General features: G+C 39.7%; 1 protein-coding gene across 2 annotated transcripts in view; it reads right to left on the bottom strand.

Moving 5' to 3' along the window:
- CCSER1 (coiled-coil serine rich protein 1) overlaps positions 1-25,172 on the bottom strand; it is a 702,960-nt gene that overhangs the window by 284,920 nt on the left and 392,868 nt on the right. The window contains exons 9-10 of one of the 2 annotated variants that reach the window (XM_035113302.3): positions 12,319-12,396; positions 5,840-6,159 (exon numbers count right to left, since the gene is read on the bottom strand). In XM_035113302.3, the coding sequence (XP_034969193.3) occupies positions 6,079-6,159; positions 12,319-12,396 (159 nt within the window). In that variant the 3' untranslated portion in view covers positions 5,840-6,078. Of the gene's footprint in view, positions 1-5,839; positions 6,160-12,318; positions 12,397-25,172 lie in introns of those variants that run through there. The other variant, XM_035113300.3, reaches the window with a different exon arrangement.

Consider the following 25,172-nt stretch of genomic DNA (forward strand, 5'->3'; position numbering starts at 1 on the left):
GAAGAAGAAGAAGAAGCTAATTTATATGTACAGATGCAAACTTAGAAATAATGACTATAATTTAAATCAAAATACAATACCTCTGTATTGTTACCAGATGAGTTCACACTCGATTCAGAGCAAAATATGCACCAAGAGGCTAAGTTTGATCAGGACTGAGTATACACTTCCAGAGTTAATGCTGAATTTACTTCTGGTAAATGAGCCACCATAGCCACCAGAGGGCTGTTGAAATTTGTGTCCTGGGCTTTTTATACTTGTCTACCCCTGGTCTATCTGAAACCAAAGGGGCACATTGGTTGCTAGATGTGAAATTCTTTTTAGCTCCTACCCTACTAAAAACCCCTTAGATCTCCAAGAGTGAATAGCAACAATCTAGAACAGCAAATAAAGTAGAGGTGGTTTTAGGGTAGCGTGACCAATGTGTGACCACGGTGGACACAACTTTGTAGTGGGTGCCACAAACAATGCTGTAGAAAGGAGCACAAATGGGGGCAGGGGGGGCCCTTATTTTTAGCGTCACACAGGGTGCCAGTGAAATATGAGAGCCCAAACTCCATCGCTGGAGAGGAAACATCTCTCTCCTCCCTTCAGCCACAATTTGAGGAAAATATGGGGAGGAAGGGAAGAAGGAAGGAAGGAAGGAAGGAAGGAAGGAAGGAAGGAAGGAAATTTCTGTTTCACTCATACTATTCCCTTTTCAACATAAACAAAGAGGATAAGAGTTCTCATCTACTAAAAGGCATGAATTGTCACCAAGAGCTTGTTTGCTTGTTTCCAGATGCAAGGAAAAATAAACAATAAACTGATACTTGTATTTTGAAACCTATTAATTGGTTTGGACTACAGTTGCTAGAATTTTTATTTATTATTTATTTAAAAATTTACTGTATAACCCACCATTCATCTGCGGGTACCAGAGTAGGGTACAAAACATAAAACAAGTGCACAAAAAGAAAAGAGCTATGAAACAATAAAACACATTATTGAAACAAATAGAAACAGCTCAATGAATTTCTTATTCTGTAAGTGAACCCAGCTCCCAGACCTTACTTCATCCCTCAGACTTTTTCTGAAGTTTAGAGTCTGATGTGTATGTGCATATGGGACAAATTGCCAACCTTGAATAATTTTCTGCTTCTGCTTATGTCTTCAGAAACTTCTGCATCCATAAATCTTAAAGTATACTTCTCACCTTCACCTCTACAGCCTTTCCGGCCACCAAACGAAATGTATTCTGATGTAATCCAAGTCACCCAGAGGCACTTTTAAACATATCATTTTATGAAGACAAATTGTTCCCAACACTGGCTCTCACCTTAAAAGGCTCCCCCCCTTCACTTTTGTCCCACTTTTGTTTGGGGTGTTCTGGAGATAACCACATATGTACATTTAAAGGACATTGAGTAGGATCTTGCCCCAGTCAAATCCTATTACATCATATTATTTTAACAGTCCCAAACTGAATGGAATATGTCATCAGTGCATGGTCATTTAAAAGTCTGCTATACAACCCTTTGCTTCAAAATTAACAAACCACAACCTCCACTTAAACACTCAAATAGAACAGAGAGGGGAAAGTTAATCAATATTTAATTTTATCAGTTGTTATTTCCTAGCTTAATTCACAGTTGGTTTTGCTCTTTTAAGCTCTAATGATCTGGGATCATATCTAGGGTATGTTAGGACATCTTCTTCCCGTATGTGTCTACCAATTCACTTTGGCCTTCCCCTGAGGGTCGACTTGGGGTCTTCTCCCTGCCTGTTATGCGGCTGGTGGCCTTGAATCACCAGAATGATAGAATTGTGGAGTAGGAAGTTATTCCAAAGGTCATCTCATCCAACCCCCTGTAATGCACATATCACACAAAGAATCACTGACAGATGGTCATTCAACTTCTGTTTAAAAACCTCCAATGCAGGAGAGTCTGTGACCTTCTGAAACACAGGGCCTTTATGGTAGTGATGCTTAGGTGATGGGATTCTCTTCTGGGATTTGGAGCTGAAGACAACCTATTGGCTTCGTTGCAATGCAGTGAATGAACCCTTGATTTTTATTGTTGCTGGCGACTTAGGTTTACAATTTTGCTTGAAGCCTCTGGCTGATATGTTAAAATAATACATTTTAAAGAATCAATAAAATAAATAAAATACTTACATAAGTGTAAGCATTAGCCCAGTGATTTCTTACTATCTGTGGTTTTTCAGCCATGAATTGAAGAGACCTGCACTTTTAAATGGCCAATAAACCCACCCATACACCTTCCCTACTTTCTTTTCTGTTTTTTTTTAACTTACTCATTTTTCTTTCTGCTTATTCTCTGTTTTAATTAATGCTTAAAACATTATTTCAATAGTGTTCCATATAGAATCATTACAAGCAATAAAGGGAAAAAAAAGAGTTCTTTTGTTCTAAGGAATGTTATATCCCAAGGCACTTTTTTACATTTTGTACATCTGAGTTTGAAAAAAAAAATATGTATTTTTTATTTTAAAAAAAATATTAAGGTGTCTTGTTATGTCAGTATTTCTCAAATGCACCATTATGAGAATACCACTGAAGCTGGAATATCACTAGCATCCATCAAGGTATTTAGACCATAAAATAGACTATCTCCTGAATTTAATGAAAAAAATGGAATGGAAAAATCTGAGTTATACCCTATGCATTTGTGTGAATCTGAAAAGGTTTAATGTGTATAAGTATGGAATTAAATACTGTATATCAGAATTGTTATGGGATTTCTGGTTAGTGTAGAAAATATACCATGTAAGCTCATTATCACAGTAAAGCTGCAATATTATATCCAGCTTTGCATTGTAATGACATCCACAATGTTAATATCTTTAGAGTAGGGTAGGTTTTTTTTTTTTAACCCACAGTATTTCAGTACTTGAAACTGATGTACTTACTTGAAAACATCCTGTACTGGTAACTGGCAGATGCAGCAAGATTTACACAGGTACTGTCCATATGACACAATGATGGCTATTATAGTCTATTCATCCTCCCTATTCACACATTATTTATGTTACATGTGCGGCTATCACATGGAGCAGTAAGAGAAATCAGCTGTCCTTGCTCCCCTGAACAGTGCAACCCCTAGCGGCTCCAGCAGGTGAACACATGTAGTTACTCCAAATAATCAGCACCTGTGTGATAAGCTACTGTTGCAGAGGGCCTCTCTGCTGACTACTGTTTGCAAGGTCAGCTGCTCACATATTGCATGCATCACTGATGTGGAGCAATGCATGAATTGCACCATAGTCTATCATTTCAGTCTCCTCGCCCCCATTGTATTACATCTACAGTATGTAATATCTGGATGCAAGCTTTTCTTCTCATGATCAATGGGTGCACTAGTAAAAGCAGAAGTCAATGACTTTTTTCCACTTATACCAGCAAACTGCTTTCCTTTCCCACATCAATAAAAGGGTGTGTGTGGGGGGGGGTGACTCTTCTTCCAGACTCTTTTCTGCCCACATCTAGTAGAGGCATGCAAAGATGGCAATGATGACAATGATACTGTCAACCATAACAAAGGAGAATGAAGTGGTGCTACAAGGCCCTTTACATTGAGTAAAAATAAATGCATATTTGGAGCTAGAAGAGCACTCCCAGGAGGGTATGTGTGGAAATAACATGTGCTGGCAGAAGCAACCCCATTCTGAGCCCTGCCAGTCTCTTGCCAGCCAGAGCAGGTGTGGGGGGTTCTGACTTGTGGGGGAGTGGCTGGAGAGGACACACAAAAATATGCAATCTGATGTATTCCCCTTTTCTCAGGGGCACTTAAGGAATCATAGAACCATAGAATCATAGAGTTGGAAGAGACCACAAGGGCCATCCAGTCCAGCGCCGTCTTAAGCGCCCCTCTCGCCATGGTGCGCCAGATCTCTCCGACGCCCTCCCGCCCCGTTTCCCAGCGCGGTGGATGGGCGGGCAGGCACAGCGCGATCTCTCCGGCGCCCTCCCGCCCCGTTTCCCAGCGCGGTGGGTGGGTGGGTGCGCCGCGCAGCTGCGCGGCAGACCGGCCGGCCAGCGGGCAGGCGCAGCTCATGGCGCCCTCCTGGCAGGCCGGAGCCATGGTGCCCTGCGCCACCCAGCCTATACGTAGGGCCGGCCCTGATCCAGTCCAACCCCCTGCCAAGCAGGAAACACCACCAAAGCATTCTTGACATATGGCTGTCAAACCTCTGCTCCAAAGAAGGAGTTCGGCAAATTCCACTGCCGAACAGCTCTTACTATCAGGAAGTTCTTCCTAATGTTTAGGTGGAATCTTCTTTCTTGTAGTTTGAATCAATTGCTCTGTGTCCGCTTCTCTGGAGCAGACAAGGAGAACAGGAGGGCTTTAGATTAAACAGATATAACCCCCCCCCCCAACAGGTCCCCTTTCACCTCCTGTCAGAGCACCAACAGCAGAGGAGGGGCCACTGTGGATGTTTCCTTGGCTATAGTGGGAATACTTCTTTGGCTAGACAGAATGTTCTTCCTCTCTGCCTGAGGAGTGGGAGTTCTGCAAAATTCTATGGCCCTCCCAGGGACCACAAGAGTGCAGCCTTTCTAGGCAAATAATAATTCATCAAACTATAAAACCTTTCCTGGAATGTACCACTGCAGACTGCTGGTGTGGGATTGTACAAACTTAATTCTCCTCCATAAAGTCATTCTTCTAGATCAGGAATAGTCAACAAGGTGCACTTGCAGTATAATTCCTTTCTTTCCTGATCCTGGACTCAGCCAACGGAGTATTCCTGATGTTCTTACCTGTAGTATGATGTGATGCAGTCATGTCATGTTTTATATCACTTCCGAGAAATCTGCATTGCCTTGGATTCTACATATGCAATCGTATGCATGTCTGCTTGAAAGCAAGCCCCATTGAGTTCATTGAAAGCCTGCCTTAGCTCATTGGAGGGTGTATTATCAGCTACGATAACAGATGCAATCAGAAGCAGATACCAGAAAAGAATTTCAGGGAAGAAAATGAGAACAGAGGAAGAGAATAAATTTGCAATATATAGTATAAGAATGGAAAATTTGTGGTCCTCCAAATATTATTCAATTGCAACTCCTATCAATTGACCTCAGCCAGCATCCCCAATGATCAGGGATAATGGGGGTTGTACCACATCAGGAGGGGCCACAGCTACCTTACTCCTGATATAGTAGTACAAGAGAAAGAGGTAAAATATTTGTAAATTGGATTAGGTTTGGCTATGCAAAGAAGGAGAAATGGGGGGGGTGAGAGAGTTCAAAATTGTGTTCCATATGCAAATAAATTCTTTACAAAATAATAGACTCAAGATGAGAATCAACAGCTAGCAGAGCAACAAAAGATGTAGAAGTAAGAATAAAAAGATAGAAGAAAAGACTGGTTGGTGTTTTATTGCACCTATGCTAAACTGTAAATATAAAACTAGATGATGTGATGTCTCCTGTAGTTACTTAATATTGCCTGGTTATAGTAAATTCTGGGGAGAGTGCTTCTCAACAGAGATCCATGTATTGGTCCATGTAAACCAAACCATCCTAATTTGCTAGTCCCAAACTTATCCATTGGATTACATTTCTCCAAATTTTGTGACTGTCTCAGTAAAAAACAAACAAAAAAGTGCACAAAATGTGAACTTTACAGGAAATGTGTACAATAACCTAACTGGCTTTTTATATTTTGTAAACTGCTTAGTAGCCTATTTTGGCATGAGAAGTCACAATAGACTCAGTGTGCCCCAAAACCGTTTCCTACCTAAAACAGGAACATTGGCCTTGAATGTTGCTCTTGGTAACCACCAAGGTGTACTACCGCTGACCCCAAAGGACAATACAACTGTACACAAGTTATGGAAGATAAAATTATACTTTATTTTGATTTTTCAAATGCCTGTAATAATTTATTGGTAATAACTTAATCAAATATTTGTTAATGCAAATGAGAATAGTGAAAAATGCTTGTTTTTATAATGAGCAAGGCATTTTGTCCCAGCAAACACCCAAAGGCAAAGGCAGAATCATCTTTATACAGGCAACAAAGTGAAACTAATTGTCTATGTGGTGCGTGTGTCCAATGATATGTTATTTTAATTAAATAATGTTGGTACCAATGAGATGCTGATTGGTTTGTAAACTGAACGTTCAGTACATGAAGAATTCCACAGGGCCTTTAAAAAAAGAAGAAGAAGAAAATATGATAAATGAAGTCTCAAAGATTAAGTTGCATGCATCACTGGTATTTGTGTTACAGGTGCCTTGTGCCCTAAAAAGTTGTATTAAAATATTTAAGCCAAAGCATAATAATGATTAAAACAAATATAACCATGCTTACTGTTATAATCAGTGAAATACTCCAATACATATATTTTAACTAAAACACTGCACATTTAGAGAAAGAATCTCAATGAAGAAGGATCCAGCATCTATACGAAGAATCAGATTAGGGGGGAATTGAGTACCAAAGACAAACAAGATGAACTGAGGAGAATTAACAAAATTATATTAGCTTTAACCAGAGTGGGGAACCTGCAACCCTCCAGGTACAATTCCCATTCTTCAATATGTAAATAAGAAGAGTGGCCTATCTTACAGGATTGTTGTAAGGATGTCAAAAATGTTTTGACATTGATTTAAGATATGACTATTGTTGTTTTATTGTGCAGTTAAGATTTTATTGGTTTTCCAATAATACAGATAAGACATCACTGGGCTTTTTTTCCACTAAAGATAACTCATGTTTTCACTGAAAGCCACATCTTGTACCTTAACCGCGTTTTTTAACTATTCTTTAAAAAATAAAACCACTGTTGACTAGCATTAGACACTGAGTAGAAGCACTGTGAGATTCTGATAAATAATCCACTTGGAATGACTGCATTTCATCCGAATGCAGCTCTGCTTCAAAGGTCAACAGAGAGAGCTACCTCTGTAAAGCAATAGCTTTAAAATACCTTTAAGTTTTTTTGGGGAAAATATTTTGTAATATGGTGAATGCAAAAAGGAAAACAAGGAAGAAGAATTAAAAATGTGCACATGCTCCCTTGCTCACCTGCAATCATATATTACACATAAAATCCAGAAATAATGCAGATGAATACATGGGCATGCAATTATGAACCCAATCAGTAAGTGCAAATTGTTCATGCATTGCTAATACGTTTTGAGATATGGACCATATTTTAGATGTTGCAAATACTATCATAATAAATATGGAAGACACAGAAGGAGAAAGCACCCACAACAGCAGAAGAGATGAACAATGGCAGGAACAGATGTTCTCCTATGTAAACATAATGGTATTTTTGGCAACAAACTGCCAGAGCCAGAATTTCTGTCAGGTGGCAAGGACAAGACACTCCATTCCTTTCCAGGAAGCCACAAGGGAGTGTTGTGCATCAATGCATTTAGCCCTAAATGCTGTCAACAAAGAGTTTACCACGAATGTGCTGTAGCAATATCCATAAGTGGAAGACAGAACTGCCCAGTGCATTGTGTAAAATAATTCACTAGCTTAAAGTGATTTATGCTTCAATGTCCAAAGCAATATCTATCCATATAAATATATTTATTTTGCCACTATGTCTGCTAGCTAAAAAACTAAAACAAACAAATAAACAAGAGGGTTGTAGAAAATGGGTGAAAAATGGGTGTGGAGGAGGGTAAATACAAAAAGTGGAATATACTGAGCAGTCTTCAAAATATTTTTACTGATTCCGCCCACCCCCCAATAGTTGTTTCTATTTTAGTTGTAAGTCGCCTTGAGTCTGGGGAAAAGTCAGTGGCTGTAAGCATGCAATAAACCATTTGAGAAGAGATCATAAAGTGGTTTCCATCACACCATGAAGAGCAGTTATTTTCAAATAGTGAGTTGGATCCATTCAGGCTTTCCAAATGCAGGTGTCTTCCACTTTTGGAATGGCTGCTTTACACCTCGTTGAAATGTCGCAAATGAAACCAACAATGTAGTTCATCTTGCCCAAGCATAGCCATGAGAGCTGCTCATGAGTGCAAGCTTTCACAGTTAGTAGCCAGCTGGTTTCCTTCTTGCCTTTGCATCTACCCCACTGCAACAACATGGTGATGATTATAGCTGCCATGTCAAACGAGTGACCCCTCCTCATACCACCATGTGCAGCTTATAATGTTTTGACTGGGTGCAACTCCCATCTTGGCACATGATGGTCATGCTTTAAAGTCTGCTTCTCAGTACCCACATCTCAGCATTGTTTTGTAAATTGCTGAAATGGATAAAGGCTGAAGATGGTGCATAATATGCTGCATGTTACAGCATAAAAGAATGAGACGTAATACAAATATAGTCCTCCAGATCACCAAAGGAAGAGAGAATAAGAGGAAGAATACAACTATCTGGAATGGAAAAAGTAATTATACAAGATGATCAGATTTTGAAAGAAGTGAAAGAATTAATGATGGCATTTCTAATAATTATTAAGGTGACCATTCTGGATTGAAAGTAATGCCAGCACCCAAGAGTCCGTATTCATCTGGAGCAAAATGTGTCATCATAGACAGATTTCTACCACTCAGCTATAGCACGATAACTGGACAGACAAAGATACATCAAGAAAGAATATTGCAACCAACAGTTGCAGTTGTGGAGGCCGCATAAGATGGAGCTGTGTCTATCTGTACTGTAGGAAAGTTGGGGACCAATGCAAATTGCACAAAGCTGGTGTTCAGCGATGAGGTACAGCAGAAGAAACCCTACACTCTGGTGTTCACTGTACTGGGATAAGTGATGAACAATTCAACAGAAGGCATGCTAATGCATGTTAATTAAAGCTCCACATCAAAAGTCACGTTTCTGTCCATTTGTTCTCTATAGGTTAGGCCACCTCTTGAGATATCACCACCAAACTCGGCACATGTTGTTGTTGTTTTTTTACAATATGTTGTTTTACCTCATTTTCTGGCCGAGGTCTCTTGACAACCTTTGCAACCTTTGAACACATTCATTTGAACCTATTTTAATTAATCCCCCTCTTTATCAGTATGCTATGTGCAGGCCAAATATCTAAATCCTGGGGCACAAATGAGCTTAGTAAATACAGAGGTGACCAAAATTGTAGTTCAAGGAAACCTGTTGAGAATAAGACATCAAAGTTCTCCATAATTCCAAAGTGAAGTCTTAACAAGAGGTGAACAAGTGATAGGCAAAACCAATTTTATGAAGCCACTTTACAAATGTTTTCAGAGCTTTCTGGAAAATCAAAACTGCACTGTACTGCATTCCATAGTAGTCAAATATTCAAGGAACCACAATTTAACAGAACAGCAATTTATAATGCAGGAAGAAATGCTGTGTTCCTACAGTAATTATAGCAACATAATTCCTTACTTAGGGTGGTACTCAATTAAGTTTAAATCAGAGTAGGGGCATAGGAAAGGGGGGGGCACTCCAGGTACCATCATGGAGGGGGGTGACAAATTATCAAGGAACAATTACTGCCCTACTAGGGCAGTTCATAAAAAAACTTTTTTTTTAATGCCTGCTCCAAATATCTTATCTTACTACACTAGGGATTATATAGCAACATATGAAATTTCATGCATATCAGTTAATATCTTGTCCCTCCTCCACAAAAAATAGCTGTTTATTTGGCCGTTTCCCTATGTTGTGAAGGCTGAAATTTCAACAAAGCACGTGCCTGTGCTAGACTTTTTTCGGGCACCTGCTAAAAGCATTCTTCTTTAGGCAAGCATACCTTGATGCTTAGGAAGTTGAAGTAATTTTAATCTTAATATTTTAGCTTTTGTATGTTTTAAAGTAGGATTGTTAATTTTTCTTGATTTTACTGCTGCGGTGTGTTTTTGTTTTGGTAAACCACTATGCAGTTTTTTTAAAAAAATAAATGTTATTAAATAAATAATAAATATAAATAAAAGAACACAACCCAAAACACAATCCATCCTGTAGATTTAAGTATCTGTCCATGGTCACCTAATTGTTATCAGAGGCTCAGAATCCACATTCCTTTGTAAGAAAATATGAAATAATGTAAAACCATTTTTTGCAGGCAAAAATAATTATATATCAATGTGTGTGTGGGGGGGGTGACAAGAAATTTTCCACATCGGGTACCACCTGACCTTCCTACGCCTCTGAATCAGAGTGGACCTATTAGAATTAATAGACATAACTTAGTCATGTTTGTTAATTTCAATGTGTCTACCCTGAGTAAAATTTAGTTGAATATCATCCTTTAAGTTCCCCTGCTAAAATTAAAGCCCTGAATTGGTGGAGTGTATTGGAGATATATTTACCAAAAAACCTAAATCTTAGCTGCATGACATTTGCGTTGTCAATCTGTTATCAATGCTTACTTCCCTTGCTTATGCTAGAAATGTGCTTTTTTATTTCTCCCCATTATCTGTTCACTTTCTTTTCTCCAAGGTGTCTTTATAATATAAACTGGCTAAGCTTGGTGACATCAGGGTGCATGCATCTCCAGATATTTGTTAACTTGTGTGAGTAAAACATATGGCAATCCAGTTGCAGCTCCTCACTGTGAAACCCTAGGGAAATGGCACTGGAAAATCTTGAAACTTGGCTGGTACAAATAGTTGGAAACATTGCTAGCCACAAATCAAAGTAAAACCCTCAAAATAATGATTTTTTTTTTACTTTGAAACTTTTAGGTTAATTTAATTAACCTGGAAAGTTGTCTCTTCTATGCAGGTAAAAAATACCCCACCCCAATAACCTTTCAGCTATTTTTTCTCATAGGAAGGCTTGTCACAAATACCAAGCTTGACACCCAGGAAGTATTAAACAAGTACTGAAAATTGCGCAAATTAGTTCTCCTATTGAAACTTGTGCATCCTTTGGGTGAAACAGGCAAGGTCATGAAGAACAATGGGCTTTCTTCTCTGTGGTGAAGAACTCTCTGTTCCCACCTGCCATTGTTGCTGACCCAAAGGATGATTTCAATGGGAGTTCACCAGTAATAACTTTCTTAGAATATATGCCCTTATGAGAGGTTTCCCTTGGTGAATCATTATACTGTTTCTAATAACTGCTTTATTCTTGCTTTTGGTAATTTTAATTTAGTCTCCTTGATGCCTTCGGGTAGATCAGCAGACAGGATATAGATGTAATAAACACACAAATGATGTGATAAATAAATAAGCATAAGAATCAGTTTCAATGTCCTGATGTTTTGGCCTACGGTCCTGACAGACAACAGTACCATCACAGAATGCAGAGATGGAAATGCAGGTTCTACAGATCTCTCATTTGGCCATTTCACCCAAGAACACTAGGTTTCTGGCTTGTTTGTAGGCAGCCACAAATCAGAATCCCACTCCAAATGGAAAGTGGGCAAGCCAGGGAGCTAGTCCACAGAGCCATCCATTCACATATGGTCACAACAAGGATTCCCACTTCTTTGAAAGACAACAAAACAAAAAGATGACTTCCTTTAAGGTTAATGTCCAGCACACCTACCAGAATACGGCTATCTTATTCATTAATTCTGCTTTGAGAAACAGAAATTGCACAACAACTTCAATACCAATGGAACTGACCAAAAGCACATATGAGCCTACATCAAAAATCGGAAACTACTTTAGAGGATGCTGTTTGAAAAAGGTAACAGTACCATGTTCATTCCGGTAGATAATAATTGTGCTTCTGTCTTTCAAACCTTGATTACCAATATACTTTTCAAGGGAGGTTGTAATGGGAATGATATAACATACAAGCCAGCTCTATTAATCATTCCAATACATTGGAGTACTTTCTTGATAGTCACAGTTCATAATCACACCAGGATAAAAATTGTAATTTTCAATTAAATTACTAGCAACATCCCCTGCTGATACCCAGTGATTAAAATATTAATGCAAACTTCTCTGCAAACTTCTTCAGCTTTCATTTGTAATACAATTTTTTAAAAGAAAAGAAAAGACTGGCTTAGTCTTTGGTGATTATGTGCATAATACGTTCATTAAGTTGTTAATAAGTAGGTAAATGCTTTTTAAAATATTTGAAAATAGGGAAAGACTTCAAATTCTACTAATACATATTCTCCACAAACATTCCTGCACAAATTCTAGAGAGTATAAGGGAATTGTTGGTAAAACAAGCAATTAATAGGACATTGGTATGCTGGCAGGTAGCTGTAATTATCTTCTTTTTTTTCTGTTGCAGAAGGCATTTGAGCATCATTTAAGAGTGAAAGATGAATGGTGTTGCACTTTTACATCAATACGCAGACACAGCAGTAGCAAAGGAAAATAAGCTGGTAGAGATTTAAATATCAATACAGAAGATAAAAGAAAAACTGTTTAAAACAGCTACTTACATCGTGGCCTACAAGTTCAGTCTGTGTGGATTTATCTACTTGAGAGGCAAGAGTCCTCTGTAAATATTGGGCTTTTTCCTGTGAAACAAAACAAGACAAGACAAAACACTCCAGGTTAGTCATATTTTTCCTCCTTGGTTCTTCAGCTACCAACATCCAAAAACAAGAGGTCCAAATATCATACAGTAACAGTTGCTGGGAAACAGGAGATATTATAGTACTATTCTCAAGGTAAAAATTGTTCCCCTGATGATTTTGCTGGTCCATTTATTAGTCAGCTGCTGAGATCATATATTAGATGCAATGTTAAAGGGAGACCACCACTGGCATGATTTGCAAAGGACCATTTCACAGTAAACTGATTTAAGACTTAGAAACATTTTTTAAAAATAAAAATAAAAAACTGCAATCTTATTCTCTGGAGAAGTTACAGGAATTTTATACACTAAACCATCTGTTACATAATGCAAAGATGTATGGACTCTTGGTTTCCATTTGTTCAGACAAGGGAATACAAAAACACAACAAAATTGCAGAGATGAAAACTGCGGGAGAAATATATGTTTCCATGGTACATAAGGGGGAAAGCACATTATTATTATTATTATTATTATTATTATTATTATTATTATTATTCCTAGGTTTTATTTCTCCCCCTTTATCTAACCCCTATATGGATTCCTTAGTTTTTCTCAGCTGTTTTGATTAGGAAATGCATTATCCATTTCGGACTCTAATCAACCTCAGTTCCATTGACATCTCATCTAAGGGCAAATGAATCAGCCTGCTTTCTGTCTGTCACTTTTGTATGCATTCGCTAATAAATAATTTTTTCCTATCCTGCCTCTATGCTAGTCTGCTAATGTCAAATAGTTCCATTTGAACACAAACTCTCTATTTTTAGTACATTCTTTCAAAATACACATTTGCGAACACATTTTCTCTCAAAAATATACAATGCAAACATATTTTGATGCATTTAAAAAAAATGGAAAATGCAGATAACTCTGAGATGTCCTTGGTACCCTGAGCTCTGTTTTACCCTAAACTCCTGCTTTCCTTACTGACTTCTGCTTAGGTAGGTAGCCGTGTTGGTCTGACGCAGTCAAAATAAAAATAAAAAATCCTTCCAGTAGCACCTTAGAGACCAACCAAGCTCATACCTATGACAAACTTGGTTGGTCTCTAAGGTGCTACTGGAAGGATTTTTTATTTTTATTTTGACTTCTGCTTAGTCAGCACTACCTATAAATGCTTCCAGACCATTTTCCAGTTCTTGTCATACTCATGACTCTTGTTTTTGGAGCTATCTTTTCTGTCTGCTTGTTCCAAATCCAGTTCATCAGATTCCTTCCCTTCGATCAACCCTCAACTTCTGTCATCCAAAGGATACTGAATGGCAGGAAAATAGTGAAAGACAGAAGAAAGTACTTCTACACCAGGGATGGAGAAACTCAGGTCTGAGGCCCTCCATACCTCTCCTATCTGGCCCTCAGAACTCTCCCCAGCCCCCACAACCTCTCTGCTCTTGGTGAACCATGATGAGTGCTGGGTTTACAGCTCTGTCCACAGGAGGAGGAAGGACTGTGTGGCTGCTGTAAATCTCGAGGTCACAATAAGGGAAGTAGATTTGTTCACCAAGAACAGGGAACACCTTCGTCTCTAATATCAGATAATTGGTTTATTAGCACTATTGTGAAATTTTCAACTACAGGCTATTATTTTTGTTAAAAACACACACACACACACACACACACACACACACACACACACACACACACACGAACCTCTTCTTATGTGTTAAGCCTTGTCACTTTTGTAGCTTTGGCTTCTTAAATTATTAACTACTGAATACAAACTTGCAGCAACAAGTTTACAGGGCATGTGTTGGTTATTTGAAACATTGAGTAGTATCATGGGTTCTAAACAAAGTCATAAAACATTTCCCTGGCGTAAATGAACTTCATAAAAGTGACAATTAGGCCTGCAAGTATAATTTTCTGTAACAGGCCCTGTATCAATCAAGGGCTAATAAAATGCTAAGCTTCATAACATACTAAAACAGGTCCCCCCTACCCCACAAATTAGAGCACATGTTGTGAACCAGCATCTTGAGGCACATGTTTTGTGGGTGCATAAATTAAAACCAAAAGTTTCACACTTTACTCAAAAAAATATTCCTCAATCCTCTCTTAAAATAGCAACATTTCTGCTCTCCAAAGCGCTGAATGACAGATGTGTCTACAAAGTGTCTTGATTTTTCAAGGCACACTTCAGCTTTTATTGTGGCTCAGATTTTGGGAATCACTATTCTAAATGCCAAGAAGTTTGTATTTTGCAGCTTGTACAATTACAATTCAGTGCTCGTTAGATGTGCATCCAAGTCAACATGTTTAGGAGTGTGCTTTCCAAACTTTTCATGTTGGTGACACACTTTTTATACCTGCATCATTTCACAGCACAGCAATTCAGTTTTACTAGCAAACCAAAGGTTAAACTAAGGTAGGCAAACTGAGGCCCGGGGGCCAGATTTGGCCCAATCGCCTCCTAAATCTGGCCCGCGGACAGTCCGGGAATCAGCGTGTTTTTACATGAGTAGAATGTGTGCTTTTATTTGAAATGCATCTCTGGGTTATTTGTGGGGCATAGGAATTTGTTCATTCCCCCCAAAAAAATATAGTCCGGCCCTCCACAAGATCTGAGTGACAGTGGACCGGCCCCCTGCTGAAAAAGTTTGCTGACCCCTGAACTAACCCCTTTCCATCCCTGGGAGAAGTGCAGGGAGTGGTCACATGACACACCTATACACTGCAGCCGACAAACTAATGTGTTGTAACACACAGTTTGGAAAGCTCTGTGCTGTGCTAGAGTCTCACACCAGAATCATCTTTAGAAGGGAGCATGATAATTTAATCCTATTTACTTGCAGCAAATATTTGAGTTGGCTAGGAAGGCAAATCACTAATATCTACCCATCTCCAGTACAACCAAAAGGCCAATCGTCAACACTAGTTGGACAGTATAATGACAACACATGGACAGAGGTGGGCTGTAGGGAGTGATGAGACTAGCTAATATCCAGTTCATCATAACCAGATTTCACGAAAGTGGTTTGTAGCACAAACAACAGAGAAACTCACATTCATGTATGTGTGCCAGAAAGACAGAAAACACCAAACACACTGTACCAACATGAAAAATCCCCAAGAGAGGGAGTGTCTGTCATCTCTGACCACTGACCATGTTGGTCGGTCATGGAGGATGCTGAGATCCAACAATATCTGGAGAGGAACAGGTTCCCCATACCTGATCTATTATAACTGGAAGTGATGCTACAAGGTATCAGGCAGAAGTATTTCCCAGCACCTGCTGTAGAGAACATTATAGTATCTCTGTTGAATCCTTGGTATTTCAACAAAACCTGAACCCTTCTCATGCTGGGCCTGTGTCCTTCGAGTCTTACATGCTGGCCTCCTCCAAATAGATTTATAGAGATGGCTGGCAACTGAGGATGGTAATTCTCTCTTCTCTGTCCCTGTCTTGGGCTCTTCCTGGGAATACACATGTACATTGTAAGAGGAAGAGTACACAAAAGGGGTTCAATGATCAATCATCATCATGGCTTCCTTGCCATTGCCATTTGATAGCTGGAGTGTTCCCTGAACAGGCACAATAGGAACACAACAGTGTGTGATCTCAAACATGTTATATATGAGAGCAGTCATTGGTGTTGCTATTGCTGTAGTAACCCTTGGGCCTGCTTATATTAATTTGCTTTCTGCTTTGCTCCTGGCAGAACACAGGATTACAGTACATATATGTATATCAAGTAATGCTGGTGTAGCTTTGGCAGAGTGGCTATTGGCATCAGATGACCATTGGAAGGGAATGCCTGTCTCTCATTATGACCATTATGAATAGCAGCAGCTGCTCTCTATGATGAATTATACATGGAATACTTCCTTTACTATTTATATTCATGGGTAATGGCTTCTACCTGAACATGATTTTATTCAACGTTTCCTAAACACACACACACACACACACACACACACACACACACACACACACACATTTCTGATGAGGAATCTATTTTGAAATTACTCCCTAAGTTTAGGTGTACCAAGCAAGAAGATAACACAAGAAACAAAATACACCAGGAACATAAGAAAACAAGGGTGCACTTAAAGAGCTGCTTAAACCTCTAAATCAGGCATCCCCAAACTGCGGCCCTACAGATGTTTTGGCCTACAACCCCCATGATCCCTAGCTAACAGAACCAGTGGTTGGGGAAGATGGGAATTGTAGTCCAAAACATCTGGAGGGCCGAAAGTTTAGGGATGCCTGCTCTAAATCATTATACACATAAGGATCTTCCTATACCTGTTGTTTATGTGCCCAGTCCAAATATGGGTAGGGCACAGAGTAAACGAGAGAAAGCCATAGCATCAGATCCTCCTGGGGACTGTGCTGCTTTTCCTAACTGTGTAATAGTTGGCCCACTGAGCTCAGAATAGCTCTCCTGGGTTTCATACAGGAAACCCTTCCCCAGCCCTATCTGGAGATTCCAGAGACTGAACTTGGAACCCTTTGCATACAAACTATGCACTTTACCATTGACTTATGGGCCTTGGGAATGTGGTGTGGTTTCTAACAGAGACATCCAACTGTTTTTTGTAAATACATTTAACTACTGATCAATTAATTGTGGTAATATTTTCAGTCAGACAAATTAGTTTTAATCTGCTTGATGAGTTGCACTTTTAGTTACAGGAGCTTATCTGAAACAATGCTCTTAATTCTCTATTGTTTCATTCAGAATATTGAGCAGATCACATTGATAGAAACTAGCACATATTATTGGACGATAACTAATTAAGTCACAGTCAGAGTACTGTACACCAATTGAAATCCATGGACACAAATTACTTAAGTCTGTCAATTTCCATGGGTCTGCTCTGGGTTAGGTATCAACATTATGCATTCCATTAAAGCAGAGTTTTGTTTTGTTGATGATTGCACCTTCACACAACCATACTTCAGGATGATTGAATGGACGTTGCTATACTTGTTCCAGGTAATTGAAGGACAGATATTTAGTAGAAGAGGTGTGGGAGAGGGGAAGGGAGAGCATGCCAGGAGTTGACCGAATACTGAATATGACTTGCAGAGTTTTGTAATTACTGAATCATAGCTCTGAAGAGATGGAAAGCAGAAGCAATTTTTAATAAATAGTGTTGGATAACTGGAACTCAAAAAGGCAATACGAAACATCATCATAGTGGAAATAAAGTGAAGATTAGAAAGGGCAGGCTAAAAAGAGGCAAAAAGCCATATACAAGGCATATGTTACAAGAGTACATATATAGTTATAATCCCTTTTCTGCCTGGATGCTTACTGAAGAAGTTCAAATCATAATAAAGTGGTTGATGAAGAGGTCACAACCATCAATAACAGACGGCAAAAATTGTTAGGATCTCTTACACACGAGTAGGACCCTGGCAGAGACACATGCCCAACTGGCATGTTCCCTCCCTCCTGGTCGATCGTTCGGGAGCTTCAAAAGCTTTCTTCAGCCCGAACATCACAGCGACTGATGCCAAGAAACACCAGCACACTCAGGGATCCGCAGAGTTTGCACAGTTGCATAACAGACCTCAGTAACTCAGCATTTGGCTAATCTATTTTATTTACATGTAAACACACACAGAGCAGTGCAACATGGCTCCCCCTCTCTCTAGCATCAGACAGCAAAGAGAAAGAACAAAGGACAACAGTCCCACTTCAGGAAACACAGTAACACAAACCTGTCTTCATAACTTCCCACTGTGGAATTTAAACATACACTATCATGTGATAAACAACAATCCCATGACAGCAGACACAGAGAATGAATCTTCAGCAGAAATATGGTTAAAAGGGGTGAAAGAAAACTGCACCAATAATGCTAAGTTCCACCCCAGACTTTTCAAATAATTTCCCCCTGGGGGGTGTTTATCAGGCCTAAGGATAGAAAGATAGATAGTAACTGAAGCCTTCGTTGCTTAATAAACTCAATGAAAAAGGTGGAACATCAATGTTCCCAGCTACATAAATAAATGCATTACTAGCAGAGGTAATGTTGGTAATGACATTAGCCAAAGTGGCATGCTGGGTCCATAAGCCTTTTTGGCCATTTGGTACAAATCTCTGACTGCAATGTTAGTGAGGCCAATGCCAGTCACTTTCCAGATAGATTTTAGTGGCAGGTGCATTAGTCAGTTAGATTGTAGAAATCATTACACTAAGCTTATTCCAATTGCAACTAATGTTTATTGATGACTCTTGACATTAATTAAATCTCACTGTTCTGTGCTTCCAATATTTTACTGCTTACCTAGCTCAGAGACGGGAGGGTATCAAGACGCGGTAAGCTCAATTATGAAGGAGAGCGAAAGAAAATGAAAGTTTCCATTAAAATTTACGTCCATCCATTCTGTCTTTCTAAGCACTAGGACATGGGAGCACTAAATGTATGGCAAGCAAAACGCTGTTAATTTTAACAACATTCAACAGGGAAACATTGGCCTGTGTGTAAAAAATAGTCCTCAAAAGACAGATCTAGCTTTCTATCAGTGTATGGTTCATTGTTGCATGAACAAGGAGGGATGAGCTTGGGCTGGCACATTCCACCCCTCCCCTTCACACATGATGTGGGGAGATATGAAGCTACCATTCCTGGCACTTTGTTGTTGCATCTGAACTTGGGAAACAGTGGTTTGCCCCAACATCAGTTCGTTAAACCCAAGCCAGCAAAATACTGAATGATTGCCATGTCTAAAACACAATCAACCTGCAACCTATCATAAACAGTCAATTACTCCTCTAACCAGATAATCCTGTCTCCTTTCCCTTTGTACCCTTATCTATTACTAAGCAGAGTCCTCAGCTCCTTTAACAGCACCTTTCAAGCACTTGGCTTGTTTCCCAATCTATTCCTTACTCTTTCTTATTAGAAAAGAATCCTGCTGGATCAGAACCAAGGCCTATCTGGTCCAGCATCCTGTTACCTTTTAAATCCTTCTTACCGGTAGGTGTTCTCCTCCATGAAACTCTAATAGCTGAGCTGTGCCCCACCCTCACAGGTAAGAGCATTGCACCTGCCACCCATGAATAAGATTGGAAGGATGTCTGGAAAGTGAAGCCTACAATACACATGGTCTACAGTTTCTCTCCATAATTGGCAATGGCTGATCCCAAATGGTTCTCAATCACAGGGAGAGCCTACATTCAGACAGCAGGTTCCCCTTTATTGACATTCCCCCCAAGATGGAGAGACAAGGTGTGGTGGGGTCAGCAGAAAACTTATAAGGAGGCACAACTCCACTCTCCCCCATCCCATGATGAAAATTGCATAGAGAGGATGTTCATATTCAGTATACCAAAAATACCTATACTGAAGAGGCAGCAATTTCCAAAATGGCTTAAATTTAATCAATTGACTAATTAAGAGGCAGGCAATTAATAACTTAAGCATTATTTAATTAGTTGAGTGTCATGGTTCTTGAGATCCCAGCAACTGGATCTTTTGGGTGCATCTCTCATTTAACATAAAAACATGTGTCCATATTTTCATTTTAACAAATATGTAATGAGGCTGATAATAAACATTTATTGGATTAGATTATTCTGACACAATGCTGCTAAAATTAATATAACCTGAAATTATCCAGGCAATCTTAATTTTGTTCCCTCTTTATTTGCATTAGATTATAGTAGTTAATTACATGTTCACTTTCATTTTCTGCTTGGGCTAAATATAGTTAATATATTAAGATATTATTCACTCATGTTTTTACAACTACTAATGAAAGAGGTAACACTTATTGCCAGTGGACTGATTCAGTGTAGGATCAGATATAAGAGTTTCTGAACAAAATGTGATTTTGTACTTAAATCCTTTGCTAAGGTCATAGAGTCAGCATATTTATTCTCAAAGGCAAAGTGGAAAAGGCAGAAACACAGATGGCTATCCATACCCCATTATTTTGGAGTAGCCTTGGTTGAAACAAGCAGCACTGCTTGAGAGCTAACTAACAATGGACCACAGGCCACAGGATTCAATCATTAGCTTTGAAATAGGTGTGTGTGTGGGGGGGGGGGATATAGTAGAGACTGGTGTATCTTTTTCATTATCAGAGGCAAATTGGCATTGAGTTTCATGCCTATGAATGTCCAGCATATTATTAACTTGATGGTACCAAAGAGTGTTGTTCATGCAAAACTAATGACAGATTTCTATGAAAGTCTACCAGGAAGGACACAAGTACAATTGATACCAAAACGGGGTACTGTAATTATAATGATGGATGGATGGAACACGCATGAAAAATGCATGTGTTCCTAGGACACACAGAAATTCTGCTGAATTTAGTCATGTGCTCTCCCTCAAACATTAGTGATTTTCCTATGATTCAGTAACAAATATATTAAATGGAAGTATTATTAATGCAACATATGACCTTTCGGCAGGCTAGTGGGGAGAAATGCCTTCTACAAAGCAGATGGGTGTTGGAAAGATGGAATGATCCATCTCCTCTGCAGGCCTGCTGCATTTCTGTGATGGTTGTAGGGAAATAAACTTTCTTTTCTATGCACCTAGCATGGAAACCAACTAGGCTGGTAGAATAGGGACAGAACCATCTGTCTCACCCACACCAAAAGCTTCCTTTGGCTACCAGCCCATTTTAAGAACATGGCTGTATTAATGCTACAAGATTACATTATGATGTATGAGTGGATGCTCCCAAAATTTGCTCCAGAGGGTATGACAACACCCCAGAGAAGATGCTGAAGGTGTGCAGGAAACTAGAGGAGGGAAGAGAGGAAAGTGAGATTCTTTTGCATGAGTGGCAGTCTGTTTCACTCTTGCAAGATCTCATGGCTTGCTTAGATACCCTGCCCCATGCCCGGAAGCAAAAATCTTTTGATTAGAAGACTCACACACAAACACAACCTTGTGCAAAACAGGTCATTCTCCCCCTCTTTAATACACCCCAAATTGGTTTGGGGTGGTTGGGGGAATCCCAAGAACAGCACACTGGGGGAAGAGCGAGGGGGACTGTTTTATTGAGCAAGGTAAAACTCTTGTGTAGATGGAATGTTTGACATTGAATTCCACCCATATTTTGCATTTACAGTCCTGCTACTCCCTTCACACATTCATTCTACATACATGTGAAATGACCATATAAAAATGGCCGCTTACCTCTTCCCCGGGTGGGCAGCATTTGCAACCCCTTTATGTTCGGCCACCATCCCAGGCAGCCACATCCCAGATGTCAGGCTGGCTATTTGGGAATTTTCAGCTGAGCGAATCTGCCTGCCCAGGGTGTGTGTGTGTGTGTGTGTGTGTGTGTGTGTGTGTGTGTGTGTGTTAAATTGGTGAATCAGAATCACCTGGTAGACAGGGCCTTGCTGGCTGACCAGGCATTAGTTGCATATTGTGATGCATAAAAGCCGGCTGCATGTGACTCCTGCAGCAGAGTCAGCAGAAGAGCAAACCCTCCCTCTCTCCTTTAACATTAACTGTTTATTACATTCCTGGTCAATTATTTATTGTGTATTTTAAACACACCTCATTTCCAGGCTGCTGTTTTAACATTGAGCTTCCAGCAGTGGCCTTAGGATGGTCACCTCCGTAGATCTGCATCTTGTGGAGGCCATAATCCTTGGCACAACCCTGAAAAGTTTCAGCCCTCTGGCAGGAGGCTAAAATGGATATACACCCAATGCCTGAACTAAAAATCCACCTGCATCTGTAAGGAATAAAGCTGTGGCCATTTTGAATGCATATTGTTGTCTGCTTGAGTTTTTTCCGTCACACCTTACTTTGGTCACTGCTGGGGGAGGGTGGGGCTGCAACTGGCATCACAATGGCTCTTCCAATGAGAGAAAAGAGCTCTTGCCTATGTGCAAAAAAAGTCATTTCAGCTCCAAGTCTGTAATGTTTGTGTGCATCCTGGAAGTGCAATCCCCTTTCAGCATAAGAGGATTGGGTTCTCTCTCTACAAGAGCAACTCACTGAGAGGTTTAATTATGTTTGGTAAAGAGCAAACTTTTGCAGTGATGGAGATAAAAACAAAAACTATCTGGGGAGCTGAAATACAGAAACTCATTTGGCAGGCTTAGCATGCCCGGTTTCAGAAGAGGGGAGGAACAGACAGCGGTGTTATGTCCAGCTGTGCATAATACAGATGAGAAAACAAGCTTAGTAAAAATGGATCCTGAATTAAACTTTGCCCAGTTCTTCAACCAAAGTGGTGAACCCTTTGAGATCACCCCCAACCCCTCTAATTAGAACATTTCTGTAAGCATGAAAGTTGCAAGGACAAAATAACCGATTTTAAACATATGCACAATTTTTGTTTACATTTTCACATTTTTAAAAAGCACTGGCAGATGCTGTGTGTCCCTGGGGCCCCAGCAATCAAATGTTCATTCCAAGGACCTTTTGCTCTATTTCACATTAGATTTGCATATAAAGTATTCAAGCCAATGCTTCTTACAGAAACTCCTAAAGGGTCTGGTCCAAAGTCAAGGAGCATGCAGGCATGCTCATGGTTTGGCATAAAGTCACAAATTTTATTTTATTTTACAACAACTATGGTATGTTTTAGATATTGTTAAAACAAACAAACCCCAAAGGCATTTTTCTAAAGCTTTGTGTATTGCATACATGGTTCTCCTCTTCCTAATTGACTTCCCACAACAGGCCCGTGAGCGGCAGTGACTGGGTCACCAGTTAACCTCATAGCCCCATGGGGATCTGAACCTTGATCTCCCTAATAATTATTTGTAATTCTTCATGATATGTTTTTGGATCGTTAAATGTATGGTTCCTTTGACATGGTGTGAACCACTTTAGGCATAGTTTAAGGTCTGTTATACACATATTTTAAATTCTCTTGCCTTTCATAATGTCAGCTATGAGCAATACCTTTGTTCCATTTATTGTTTAAGGACAAAAGTGATCCCGCATGATTATTAATGAATGTGTTGATACTAAGTGCATAACCTTTAATGTCTGGTTCTGATTTCCCCTGCCCCTTGCTCGATTCAGATGACTTGTTTAAATGGGCAACTGACATATATATGCAGTTTCAAAGCCATGAATTTCTGCAAATGGTCTACCCCTGTATTAAAAATTATTGGCTAAGGAAAAAAAGAGCCCTGTGATAATGGTTGATATTTATATTTGAGGTTTTCCCAGAGGAATTGCATCCCAAGTGTCCTTTTCTCGTCATTCTCAATTGTGGAGAACTGTATCATTCTTCCTTTTGTGGTTTAATTGCCACAAGCCCAAAAATCTGTAGTTCAGTGCTGTAATTTTTGAAGCCACCTACACTTTTAACAATCTGTGGTGATTGGTATGCAATTTGCATTACAATACAGTTCCAGAGGCCCAAAAGCAAATTTTATTATTTTTCATATTGCATTGACCTCTTAAGCCATTTGTCATGTTTGGAGGCAGGGAAATTGTTTCAACTAAGCTCACAGATGTTACTGGACAATTCTAAGTTTAGCTGTAGCTTCACTGAACATTTGTAAGTGGAGTCTCCTGTTAATTTATCCCTTTTATGACTTACAGTTTCTTTCTATGGAAAATGAGTCACATTGGAGTAACTCCCCTGCTCTGCCCCACAACTGTTTTGCCTGCATGATAGTTACATGTCCAGGGACTGTGTCCAGTACTTCTCATTTCATTTAGCAGATTAAGTCTGACTCCAAGAAATGACACTCCTTTGATGGAGTAGTAAGTATCAGGAGCACAAATTCTCCAACTAGGGTAAACTATCATGATGTGAGGAGGGGTGTTGGACGGCAGAAAGAGAAGAGCTCCACATCCTATCTATGGCAATTCAATGAGTTAACAATGAAAATAAGTTTCAGCACACAAAATCCTTCTGCGAAATATTGTTTCGTAGATCATCTGGAAAGTCACATCTAGGAGCAACCTGCAAAAACCACTTCCTGGGACCCACTCTGATGTTCGCAAAAGATTCCTGGAAAAACCTGATGCAGGCATGGCCTGCTAGCAGAGCTGGCCCACCCATTAGTTGCCTCAGGTGGTAGCCTTCTCTGCAGTCACTTGCTGCCACGGCTTCCTCCTCCACTGCTGCCCACCACTGGAAGGAAGAGTGGTATTATGGTCAAATCCTGTTTTGGGGATTCCCGCAGCCACCTGGCTGGCGATAGCAAGAACAGGATGTTGGACTAGATGGGCCCCGATCCTGCAGTCTCTTGTTATGTTCTTATTGTCCAAAGGTGAAATTTGTTGTTCTATCCACATTTGCCTCTGGCTCCACCCACCATTGGTTTGTGGACCTCAGAAGGAAAAGGGGCCCTTGGACTGAAAATGGCTCTCCATCCCAGGCCCAGAGAATCAAACGGTTTATCCTATAATGCAAGCTCAATTTGCAAAGGAAGAGAGATGCAAAGGGCTGTTTTGCATTTTGTAATGATACTTACAGTGCCTATTAACAGTCAGAAATGGAGCATGTAAAGTTACAATAAAAGTTTTGACTGTGGCATTTTTGCCATTTCTACATAAGTTGGGTTGATAAAGTAAAACAACAACAACAACAACAACAACAACAACAACCAGCTGGAGGAATCATTTTGGTATGTGAAACCTCTACCTGAACATTCTCTGTTGAACTGCAACTTTCTGTTTTCCATTAAACATCCCTCAGTGGGATACATCAATGTTGCTAAACAAGCAAGCAAACAAATGATGCAAGTCATTGGACATCATGCAAACTGACCTTCGCTCTTTTCTTCTTTTTGAATTGGCGGCATGGTTCATTTTATT

The sequence above is a fragment of the Zootoca vivipara genome, chromosome Z1, assembly GCF_965207765.1.
Source record: "Zootoca vivipara chromosome Z1, rZooViv2.hap1.1, whole genome shotgun sequence".
Taxonomy (NCBI): Eukaryota; Metazoa; Chordata; class Lepidosauria; order Squamata; family Lacertidae; genus Zootoca; species Zootoca vivipara.